The sequence below is a fragment of the Prionailurus bengalensis genome, chromosome E1 (assembly GCF_016509475.1).
Source record: "Prionailurus bengalensis isolate Pbe53 chromosome E1, Fcat_Pben_1.1_paternal_pri, whole genome shotgun sequence".
NCBI classification, from domain to species: Eukaryota; Metazoa; Chordata; class Mammalia; order Carnivora; family Felidae; genus Prionailurus; species Prionailurus bengalensis.
The window spans coordinates 34903328-34913925 of NC_057347.1; the positions used below are offsets into that span (position 1 = coordinate 34903328).

Consider the following 10598-nt stretch of genomic DNA (forward strand, 5'->3'; position numbering starts at 1 on the left):
AATCTCGATTCGGAGGAGGAGGAGAACCCCTCTGATGGCTGAGCCACGGAAGGCCTGGGCTGCAGAGGGAAGGGCCCCACTCCACTTCGTCCCGTCGAGAAGTACCCGTGTCCCCCCCTTGTTCCTCCTGACTCCAGCCTCTCAGGATGGAAGGCACGAGATGCCAGGGCTTCCCAAACTGGCCTGATCGTTTCAAAAGCGAGCTTCCTGGGCTCCACCTCCCAGAGATTCTGATTCACCTGGTGAGGGTGGGACCAGGCTGAGTCACCGAAGGTGATCTGTGCCACCCCCACCTGGTCTTGGTTCCCGTCCAGGCCCTCTGCATGGGCCTCGTGAGGTGCCCCAGCAAGGCAGGGCCCAGACATCTCAGGTGGCAGGAGCCCTGGCAGCTGGGAGAAACCCGAGTGCACCCAGGTTATCTGATGGCTCACCTGCTCTGGCCCTGTGTTCACTTCTTGAATATCAAGATCAGGGGAAGGCTCTGGAAGACAGGCTTCCCCCCACCCCTCGCACAGGTCACCCTGCAAGCCGCCCCAGGGCCAGAGGAGGTAGTGAAAAAATATACTCCCCCTTCCTGCTCCCAGCCCTTCAGAACCAAATGCACTGCAGGCTTCCACAGCCTGCTGGCACATCTTTACAGATAACCCGGGGATTTATCTCTTGACACATCTATCAACAGGCCAGTGAGTTCCTCGAGGGCTGGGACAGGTCTCACTCCTCCCTGCGTGCCCTGCACAGGGCCAAGCGCCCCATTAGCGCGTGCTGAATATTTCACGAATAAAGGAGAGGCAGTAACACTAACCATGTTACCACAGGGTCACAGAAGGACTGATATTCACACCCACTGGGCACCCAGGGAATGCACGTGCTCACCTCTGAGGGGTGGAGGGAACCCCAACCTTAGTGCCCCAGCTGGAGGCTGAGCTTCCCCTGCCCGGATCTGCAGCAATAACTAAATTACTTTTGACATCACAGTACCCTTTGATGTGATAAGGTATGAAAGTTACAGAGCCTCTGTACAGGAAAATGCCCCTTTCTCTCTCTCCCTGTCCCCCACCCCTCTCTGCCTGTCACAGGCGCACACACACACACACACACACACCCTGCATACAACATCTAGGTGAAGAGTTTCAGCCCTTCAAAAACAGGGAAAGCTGGGACGCCTGGGGGGCTCAGTTAGTTAAGCATCTGACTTCAGCTCAGGTCATGATCTCGTGGTTTGTGGGTTCGAGCCCCGTGTCGGGCTCTGTGCTGACAGCTCAGAGCCTGGACCCTGCTTCAGATTCTGTGTCTCCCTCTCTCTCTGCTCCGCCCCCGCTCACACTTTGTGTCTTTCGCTCTCTCTCTCTCTCTCAAAAATAAACATTAAAAAGAGAGAGAGAGAGAAAGCTCCTTTTTTTTAAATAGATGAATGCCAGTTAACGAATGTCGATAGAATGTTAGAGTCAAAAATGAACATTTTGCATCTCCTACTCTAGTCACTGATTTAGGCAAAGGGTCATTAATGAATGCTAAAATCATTGGGGGCAATGATTGTCAGAGAACAGGGCATTCATTTGTCTCAAGGTATCATGCTACTGATAAACTATTAACTTCCAAGGTGGGGGGAAATATACTATGGACAGATTGGACATCTGCCACTTTAATCAAGTGGTCAAAATTAGTATTATCGATAGGGGCCTGACCTGGCATTATGTACCTTGAGCTACACAATATCTGTATGTATTCTTGCCAAAAATATTTCACCCAAACCCAAACATTAGCAAAGAGATACACTCAGAATGTGGGACATTCTACAAGACAAGCAGCTTTGATTCTGAAAAACCCAGTGTCGTAAAAATAAGCAAAAAGGAAGGGGGCTTAAAAAAAAAAAAAGGAGAAGAACGAGGAGACAGAACAGCGAAAGGAAAGCATAAAACTTTATTGGAGTCTGTGTTCTCGACACCTGCCCCCCCCCCGCCCCCCCCATCCCCGCCCCGGGCTCCAAAGAGAGTTACAACGTTTTGGAGACATTCGGGAACATTTGAAAATGGACCACACAGTATTGCACGAACATACACTTTCTTAGGTTGGTGATATTGCTGTGGCTATATTGGACAATGTTCTTTTTCTTAGGAGATACAAGCTAAAATGTTTGATGTCTACACCCTTCTTTCAAATGGTGCAGCAAAGAAAAAGAAAGAAAGAAAGAGCTAGCTAGCTATTCAAAGGTAAAGTAAATGTGGCCAAAATGTAGCAACCGCAAACTCTACAGGGTGAGCACAAAGTCTGGAAACATGGCTATTTTATTTTTTTACAGGTTGAAGATGTCCTTGATGACATTATGAATCCTTCCTCTTTCCAGACTGTACAGGCACCCTGCAACGAAGGCTATGTAGTTTACATTGAACTATCCTTTTAACTTCCCTGTAGGTTTGAAATCTTTTAAAATGGAATGTACAGTGGGGGAAGGAATCTCGGCTCTAGACTAAGCCTCGAGCCCCCAGATCAGGATTCTACTCTCCAGGGAAGGAACCTAGAAAAAGGAGCTGACGAAGGTCAAGGCGGGCTCCCTCCCTGGGCTTGTTGGGCTGTTTAAATAAAACCAGGCAATCGTTTGTGCAGGTAAAAGGCCAGGGGAAAATTACCAGGCTCTGGGTCTTTCCTGAATTCTTTTCCCCTCCCCTTTCCCTGCTTAGTTCCCTGCGACCTTCACTCTCGTGAGAGAAGGGGAGGGGAGGGGAGCCGGGGACGCAGGAGGGTCTGTGTGGCTCTGGGACCCCAGACATAACCTGGTTGCCAAAAGAGAAAGGATAAGGATTGCTCTGATCTTTCCCACTGTCCTCAGAGTCCAGCAGGTGGCTGTACTGGACATGGGCACGGGTCCAGCCGCACAGGTCGGGCCCTCTTAGTCCTGCCCTATGTTGGAGGGGCTAGAAGCCTGAGAGCTAGATTTCTCAGAATCTTCTGCCAGCCAGGATTTCCTTTGGAGCCCACTAGTGAGAGGCACTTGCAGAAACCATTACTCCTTCTCTGGCAGCGGAAGGCAAACTCAATGCCAGTTTGCAAACCAGCAATGTCCTCTCACGCACCTCATGGTAGCCATACCCCCTGGGGATACCAAGGAAGGGCACTGACTGGAGCTGGGACGGCACCTGCCAGTGGAGAGCATCAGTCCGGCCTCCAGAGCCCACCTGGCACTGTCCTGGGATCACAGAAACATCTGGTCATCCCCCTTGCCCAGGGGAGGGGGCTCTCTGCAGCCAGGCCTCTTGGAGTCGGGGCAGGAGGGTCAGCAACAGAGAGTCTAGTACAGCCAGACCCTCCCAGGAACACCGAAGACCCCTGGAAAACCAAGAAGCCTGGATGTGACTGCCTCAGTTTACCAACTTCAATCTTCACCATCCACCGGTACCAACGCCCCAGCCCCCACAGGCCCCTCCTCATGGGTCTTTTGCGTTTTTCCTGGGGCTGTGGATCTGTAGTCAGGGCTCCCGGGGACTCCTGACATGCCCCCCCCCACCCAACACACCTGTGATCCAGCAGCAACAGGCCCTGTACTAGCAAGGCCTTCACCTCCTGGCTTGATCCAAACACGTCCCATAGGCTCAGCTGGGATGCAAACCGCTGCCAGTGCTGGGAAACCGGAAGGGTGAGAGGGACAGGGACCGCAGGGTGGGTGGCTGGCTAGTCTGGGCACACGTCTGGGGGTGTGGTGAAGGGCAAGGGAGGGTCCCGTCCGCACAGGGGTCTCTGCAACGGACTCACGCACACCTAGAGCTGGGGTGGGGGTGGGGGTACCTGCGGCCCTCGTCCAGGGTTCTCACCACTGCCCAATACTGCCCACCGCTTCTGCCCATCAGGGCTCGGCTGGGCCAAGGCCAACCTCCAGCTGCCAGCCCCAGAGGAACAGATGTGCGTATGTGTGTCTATGTGTGAGCACAGAAGAGACAGTGATTCTGAAAGACCCAGGAGAAGGAAGTGATGTGCCACAGCCCCCCCAACCCTTACCTGGTGAGTGATCCCCACGTCCGTACGTAGCCCCATGGCCAAAACTTCCTCTAGCCTGGGAGAAAAACCATCAAGGTGTCTTGGAGAGGAGACCTGGCCGCACCCCCATTCTTCAAACCCTATACTGGGATGTGTGTACGGGGGCTCGTGAGGCCATGCAGGACGGGGAGGGAGGGGGCAAGGCAAGGCAGGAAATTAAGTTGCGCCGGTAGGGATGGCTCTGGGGGTGCAGGCAAAGCCGGGGTGAACAGCCCTGTGCTCTCAGATGCTCACAGCTCCAGCTCGCCCAAGGGAACACGCTTCCGGGTGCCGTGGCCAAACAGCGTCACCTCTTTCATCCAGTTGTCGGGCTCCAGGGTCTGGATCCGAGCCTCCCGGGTGTGGCCCCCGGCCCCCTGGGGCACAAATCGCCCGTGGGCCCCTGACGACATCAGCAACCTTTAGTGGCAGCTTAATGCTGTGTGTGCTCACCAGATGTTAAATTGGTGGCTCTCAAAATGCGGTCCCTGGACAATTAGCCTCTAATATGCTGGGAACGTAAATTCTTGGGCCCTACCCCAACCCACCCTGCCCCACCAAACTCCGGATGCGGGGCTCAGCAATCCGAGTTTTAATTCTGATACACACTAACGAGTGAGCACTACAGTGCCACAGCCACGATTTCAAGCATCTCGAAATACATATTCATCAGCTCTACAAAGTATTATTTTTTGCTGCACTTCACGTATAAAGAAACAGAGGCTTTGAGAGGTTAATAAGTGGCCTGAGATCACACAGCCGTGACATTTGCTCCTGAGTCATCCCTTCTATGGTTCTCGGGGGACTCACCGGGCCCAACGCCAAGGTACTGACCGCACTGCCAGTAAGTCCAATTGTGGGTACTAAGCGCCCCCTGTGGGGAAGGAGGGAATAGCCCGCTCAGCGAGAAGAAGGTGGGCCCGCATCTGCTCAGGTAAGGGGCACCTGGCTAGAATGTCCCGTCTCAGGCCTCAGAGCACCCGGCAGCAACCTCCCACCCCCACAATTCTCCACTCCCGGCTTAGGCTGCCCATCCCCCAACTTCAGCCAGCAGCCCAAGACTTACATTGCGGGCGAAGTTGGAGACCTCATACTGGCGGAAGCCTGCCTCCCGGAGCACCATCCGTCCCTCCTGATACATCTCAGCAGCCACCTCGGGGTCAGGGGTGGGAAGGGTGCCCCGCTGCACCTGGGTGAAGAGTGCGGTGCCCCGTTCCAGGGTCAGCTGGTAGAGGGAGATGTGGTCGTCACAGTAGCCCAGCAGTTCCTGCAGCTGCCGGAGCCACGGCCCCGACTTCTGTGCCGGAAGCCCCAACATCAGGTCCACAGATACACGTCCGGGAAAGAGACGTCGGGCCTCTGCCAGTGTCTGAAGCGCATCGCTGGCCGAGTGTGTCCGCCCCAGCAGCTGGAGCTCCTTGTCATCTAGGGACTGAGGAGAGAGGGCCAGGTATAACACGGAGGCCAGCTCAGAGGCAGACGGGAACAGGTGACCGACCTTACTGTGGACAGATACACAGGACACAGCAGGGAGCCGCAAGCCAAGGGTACCACGGGCTCCGCCTCACTATGGTTCGCTATGTGCAAAGCATTTTTAAGTACTATCTAATGCATCCTTCTAATCCTCCAACATTAGCTCCATTCTACAGATAAGAAAACGGAGGTTCAGATGTGTTACATAACTTGCTCAAGGCCATACAATGGCAAAGTCAGACCTGGAATTTAGGACTGTCTGACTCCAAAGGCAAGAGTGTTTTTGTTTATTTATCTATTTATATTATTTTAAAAGTTTTTTTATAAATGTATTTTATTTTGAAAGAGATCGAGAGGGTGGGCGGGGGAGGAGCAGAGAGAGAGGCAGAGGGAGAATCCTAAGCGGGCTCCGTGCTGTCAGCGCAGAGCCCCGTGTGGGGTTCAATCTCACGAAGCCAACGTGAGATCATGACCTGAGCCGAAATCAAGAGTTGGGACGCTTAACTGACGGAGCCGCCCAGGTGCCCCCGAGAGTATTTTTAAATTTTACTTTTATTTTATTTTTTAATTTTTTTTTTAATGTTTACTTATTTTTGAGACAGAGAGAGACAGAGCACGAACAGGGGAGGGGCAGAGAGAGAAGGAGACACAGAATCTGAAACAGGCTCCAGGCTCTGTCAGCACAGAGCCCGACGCGGGGCTCGAACTCACGGACCGTGAGATCATGACCTGAGCCCAAGTCGGACGCTTAACCGACTGAGCCACCCAGGCGCCCCTTAAATTTTACTTTTAAAGATACTTCAAACTTACAGACCGTTTGAAAGCCAAGTACAATAAACACCTTCATTTAGATTCACCGAAAAACATTTCACCACATCTGCTTTGTCTCTAAATATACGTGTATGTGATTACAATGCTGAGCCACTTGACGGTAAGTTATAGACCAGCACCGACCAAAAGAATTTTCTGGGATGACAGAAGTGTTCTCTGTGTGCACTGTCCAATGCTGTAGACACTAACCACATGTGGCTACTTAATTTCAAGTTAGTTACATTTAAATAATCACATTCCAAGTGTTTACTGACATGTGGTCAGTGGCTACTGTATTATTGGTCACTGCAGATATAGAACCTTTTAGGAGAATATGGTAGCCGCGGACCACATGCTAGAGGGCACTCGCGATGTGGTTGCTTAAATGTAATTAACTTAAACGTTATCCCTCAGTATCCCTAAATACTTAAGTGTGCATTTCCTAAGAACAAGGACATTCTCTTACATAACCACAATCCAATTACAGAGTTCAGGAAATGTAACATTGACACAATGCCATTATCTAATACACAGTCAGAGTCAAACTTGTCCCCATAATATCTATTGGAGTAATTTCCTCTCCCCAGCCAAATCCAGGATCCAACTGGGTCACACATTACATTCAGCCCTCGTTGTCTCTTTCGTCTCTCAGGCTGGATACACCGCCTTTGTCTTTCAGGCCATGACGTTTTTGATGAATACTGGCTGGTTGTTTTTAAAATGTCTCTTAATAAATTCTAGAGACCTGCCGTACGACACTGTGCATATAGTTACCAACACGGATCTGTCCACTAAAAAATATGTTAAGAGGGTAAACGGATCTCAGGTTATCTGTTCTTACCACACACACCAACATTGTTTTTTAAGTTTATTTAGTTATTTCAGTAATCTCTACACTCAAGGTGGGGCCTGCACTCACAACCCCGAGACCAAGAGTTGCACGCTCCACCGACTGAGGCAGCCAGGCACCCCCAAAAAGTCTTTTAAAAAGTTTTTTTTAATGTTTATTCATTTTTGAAAGACAGAGAGAGAGCGCACAAGCAGGGGTGGGGCAGCGAGAGAAGGGGACACAGAATCTGAAGCAGGCTTCAGGCTCCGAGCTGTCGGCACAGAGCCCAGACACGGGGCTCGAACTCACAAACCATGAGATCATGACCTGAGCCGAAGTCAGACGCTCAACTGACTGAGCCACCCAGGCGCCCCCCCCCCCCAACCAAAAGTCTTTTAATTTAGATTTTCGTGATGGTTCCTCACAAGTAGATTTAAGATATACATCTGGGGCCAGATTATCTCAGAAATGATGTGTCTCTTTTGGTATATCCCATCGGGACAAAGCCCCAACCCCAAACTGTATGGTTAAGTGGCAGATGTATTAGAAGGATGAACAATACTGGATATGGAAGTACCTGGAGTCAACCGGAAAAGAATATGTTTCTCCCCGACCTAAAAACCTTCAACAAGTCCCTCATCACCACCAGGCAAAACCCCAAACTCCCTTGTGTGATGCTCAAGGCTTTGGGGCCCTATCTTGCAGCCTTGCCTCCAGCCTCTCCAATGGCAAGTGACTCACAGCTCTCCAGAACATACACGGCTCTCCCATTCCTGTGTCTTTTCCTCTCACACCCTCTCTCCTGTGGAACGCCTCCTCCTCAAAGATCACCTCCTCCAGGAAGGTTTCCAGGATTTCATCAGACTGAGACACCCTTCAGGCTGTACTCTGAAAGCTTTTTGCTGCGACTCCCTTAACTGGCAGCCTTTACCATGGTGCAGTGATCTGATGACCCTTCTGCCTCCTCCTAGGTCTCCAATCATGTAACAAAAAATTTTTCTGAGCGTCTGCTATGTGCCATGCACTATGGTGGGTGCTTGGAATACTGTGATTTAAAAAAAAAAAAAAAAAAGGTAGGCATGATCCCTGCCTCATGGAGCTTGTGGTCTAGCACAGCAGCAGACATGCCTCCTGGGCCCTGGCACCCAGAGGAGCCCAGTTAATGAATGTGACCAGAGGAGGGACAGCACGGAGGGTCCGGGTGCCCTGGGATGCGGTGGGTAAGATGGGTTACCTGGAGACCAATGGACAACCTGTTGATCCCTGCTGCCCCAAAAGCTGCCAGCCTAGAGCCTGGGGCCGAAGTGGGGTTGGCCTCCAATGTGACTTCGAAGTCTGCAGGCAGGTGGGCCGACTGGTCCACCGCCTCCAGGACAGCGGCCACAGTGTTGGGACTGGCCAGGCTGGGGGTGCCCCCACCAAAGAACACAGAGTCCACCCTGGGGAGAGAAGATGGAGGAGATGAGACTTGGGGGGAGCCCTCCGGAACGTCTGCACCGGTCCTAGCCGCTCGCCCAATTTCCAAGACCCCGCCTACAGCCCCAGCACCCACCGCCGCACGCCGCTGAGCCCCAGCAGCGTCTGCGCCTCAGTCACCAGACAGCTCCGCATGGCAGCCTCCTCCACGCCGCGGGGGACGTACTTGTTGAAATTGCAGTAGCTACAGCGCTTCTCGCAGTACGGCCACTGGGGGCAGGGGTGGAAGGGCCGGGCGAGGTGTGACCCCAGCGGCTCCAGCCACTTGCAGGGTTCCGTCGCACGCATCCCCACCCCAAGGTCGTCAACAGCGGCTCAGCCATCTAAGCCACACAACTCCCCAAGGAAGGTGGGATGGGGAATATTATGCCCCCTTCGTTAGGAGAAAACTGGGGCTCAGCGGGAAATCACTCGGTCAAGGTCACCGAACTGGTGAGCGCACCAAGAGACTGGTCTCCGGACCGGGACATTTCCTTGCCAGGGCACCGCGTCCTGTCCCAGGCCTCGCCGGGGGGCGGGGAGGGACGGCAGGTGGCTTCACGGCGTGACCAGCCGCCACGTGGACCCAGCCCCGCCGCCGCCGCCGCGCCCCGCGAGCCCCGCCCCCGCCCCCGCCCCCGCCCCACTCACGTGCACGTAAAGCGCCGCGCGCGAACTCGGGGGCGCAGGACTCGGGGATCCCTTGGCGCCCTCCGCGTGGCGGCGCCTCTGGGCCATTTTGGTCGCCGCCGCCCAGCCGCGGGCCCGGGCCCCAGGGAGCGCCATGGCGCCCGCTACGGCGGGGAGCGGCCTGGTGCGCGGAGAGATCGGCAGACACGCTCCCGGGACGCACGGGAGTGCGCAGAGCCGCGCCAGCCGGGCCGCCCGGGCCGCCCCGGCAGGAGGAAGAGGGACTGCGTGACCGCGCGCCGCGTCCCCGGACGGGCTGGGAGGGCCCCGGGCCTCGCCTCTGCGGCGCCACCTGCTGGGCCCGGACGCGCTCACCGCGCCCGCCAGTCTGTCCTTTCCCGGAGAGGGTTGTGGGCTGAGCCGCTTTGCCTGCCTTTTGGTCCCCTGTCCGAGGGCGAGTTCCCCGCCCCATGCAGGAGCTCTTGGTCCGTTCAGTCCTTCACATTGTATGTGCCTGACTCAAAGCTGGGGACTGGGGACATCTAGATACATAAGATCAGGTCGCAGTACAGGTGCGACAGGAGAGAGACAAACCAGTAAGAGACAGCAGGCAATAGATACTAACTCAAAACCTGCTGGGTATCAGGGCAGTGTCCTCTGTGCTGTGTGGCTGGTCTGTTGCAAGGGCCGTGGAGTCAGTGGGGAAGGAGAGGGCACCTTGGGCTGGATGTTGAAGGAGCAGAGATTCCCAAGGACAATTAGCTTGGCCAGCAGAGTAAGCTGTCATCTCCTGGGTCCGGCCCGCCTGGGCACCTGCTGGGAGGAAAGTCACAGACGGTGTCCTTGGGAGGGACGGGGTGCAGGTGAAGGGCTGGGAAAGCAGGCATCTGAAGAACTCTTTGATAAAGTAGAAAGATCCCGGGTTTGGAGCCAGATATCTGGGTTCTAATTCCAGCTGTGTGGCCTTGGGTAAGACTCTGAACTTCTCCGAGTTTGTTTCACCGTTTGTGAAATGGGGCAAGTGCCTATTTGGGAGGGTTGGTGGGAAAATTCCAAGAGAAAATACATATGAAAGCACCTAGCCTAGGGCTGGGCACCCAGAGCACGCTAAACCTCAGTTCGTTTTCTAAAAAGAGGACGCCTCTGCTGCAGGGAGGTAGGTATTCAAAACAGCAGGAAAGTTTCCGCCTCTGTGAACTGGAAAGTGATGTGCCTTTTGGAACACAGCTGTTTTTATTTCTTGGGTCAAGCTACAGCGGCTTGAACTGGCCCAGCCCCTCAAGGAAGCCCCAGCTTCATCTTTTTTTTTTTTTTTAATCAAAATTGGGTTGGTTTTGGGGGGGGGGTGGGGAACACAGGATGTGGGATGATCCCTAAAGGGTATGGAGTTTCT

The 10598-nt window shown here is 53.8% G+C and overlaps 1 protein-coding gene across 2 annotated transcripts; it reads right to left on the reverse strand.

Annotated features, from left to right (window-relative positions):
• Positions 1-1896: 1896 nt before the first annotated feature.
• RSAD1 (radical S-adenosyl methionine domain containing 1) lies at positions 1897-9544 on the reverse strand. 2 transcript variants are annotated; one of them, XM_043584105.1, is made up of 9 exons: positions 9227-9544; positions 8673-8806; positions 8355-8559; positions 5075-5440; positions 4819-4882; positions 4264-4411; positions 3991-4045; positions 3512-3615; positions 1897-3324 (listed from the first exon to the last, which is right to left on the reverse strand). In XM_043584105.1, exons 1-9 carry the CDS (start codon positions 9359-9361, stop codon positions 3207-3209), a joined length of 1329 nt encoding a protein of 442 aa, XP_043440040.1. In that variant the 5' UTR covers positions 9362-9544; the 3' UTR covers positions 1897-3206. The 2 variants fall into 2 exon arrangements, with proteins under 2 accessions (XP_043440040.1, XP_043440039.1); XM_043584104.1 differs by lacking the exon at positions 1897-3324 and having other exon boundaries at positions 3514-4045; positions 9227-9539.
• Positions 9545-10598: the final 1054 nt, after the last annotated feature.

Bases quoted from the DNA above. Each gene is read 5' to 3' on its own strand.
- RSAD1 (XM_043584104.1), bottom strand. From the start codon at position 9,361: ATGGCGCTCCCTGGGGCCCGGGCCCGCGGCTGGGCGGCGGCGACCAAA. The intron at 8,560-8,672 runs GTGGGTGCTGGG...TTCTCTCCCCAG, and splicing joins GGGCTCAGCGGCGTGCGGCG to GGTGGACTCTGTGTTCTTTG. The intron at 5,441-8,354 runs GTAACCCATCTT...CTCTCTCCTCAG, and splicing joins GGTTGTCCATTGGTCTCCAG to TCCCTAGATGACAAGGAGCT.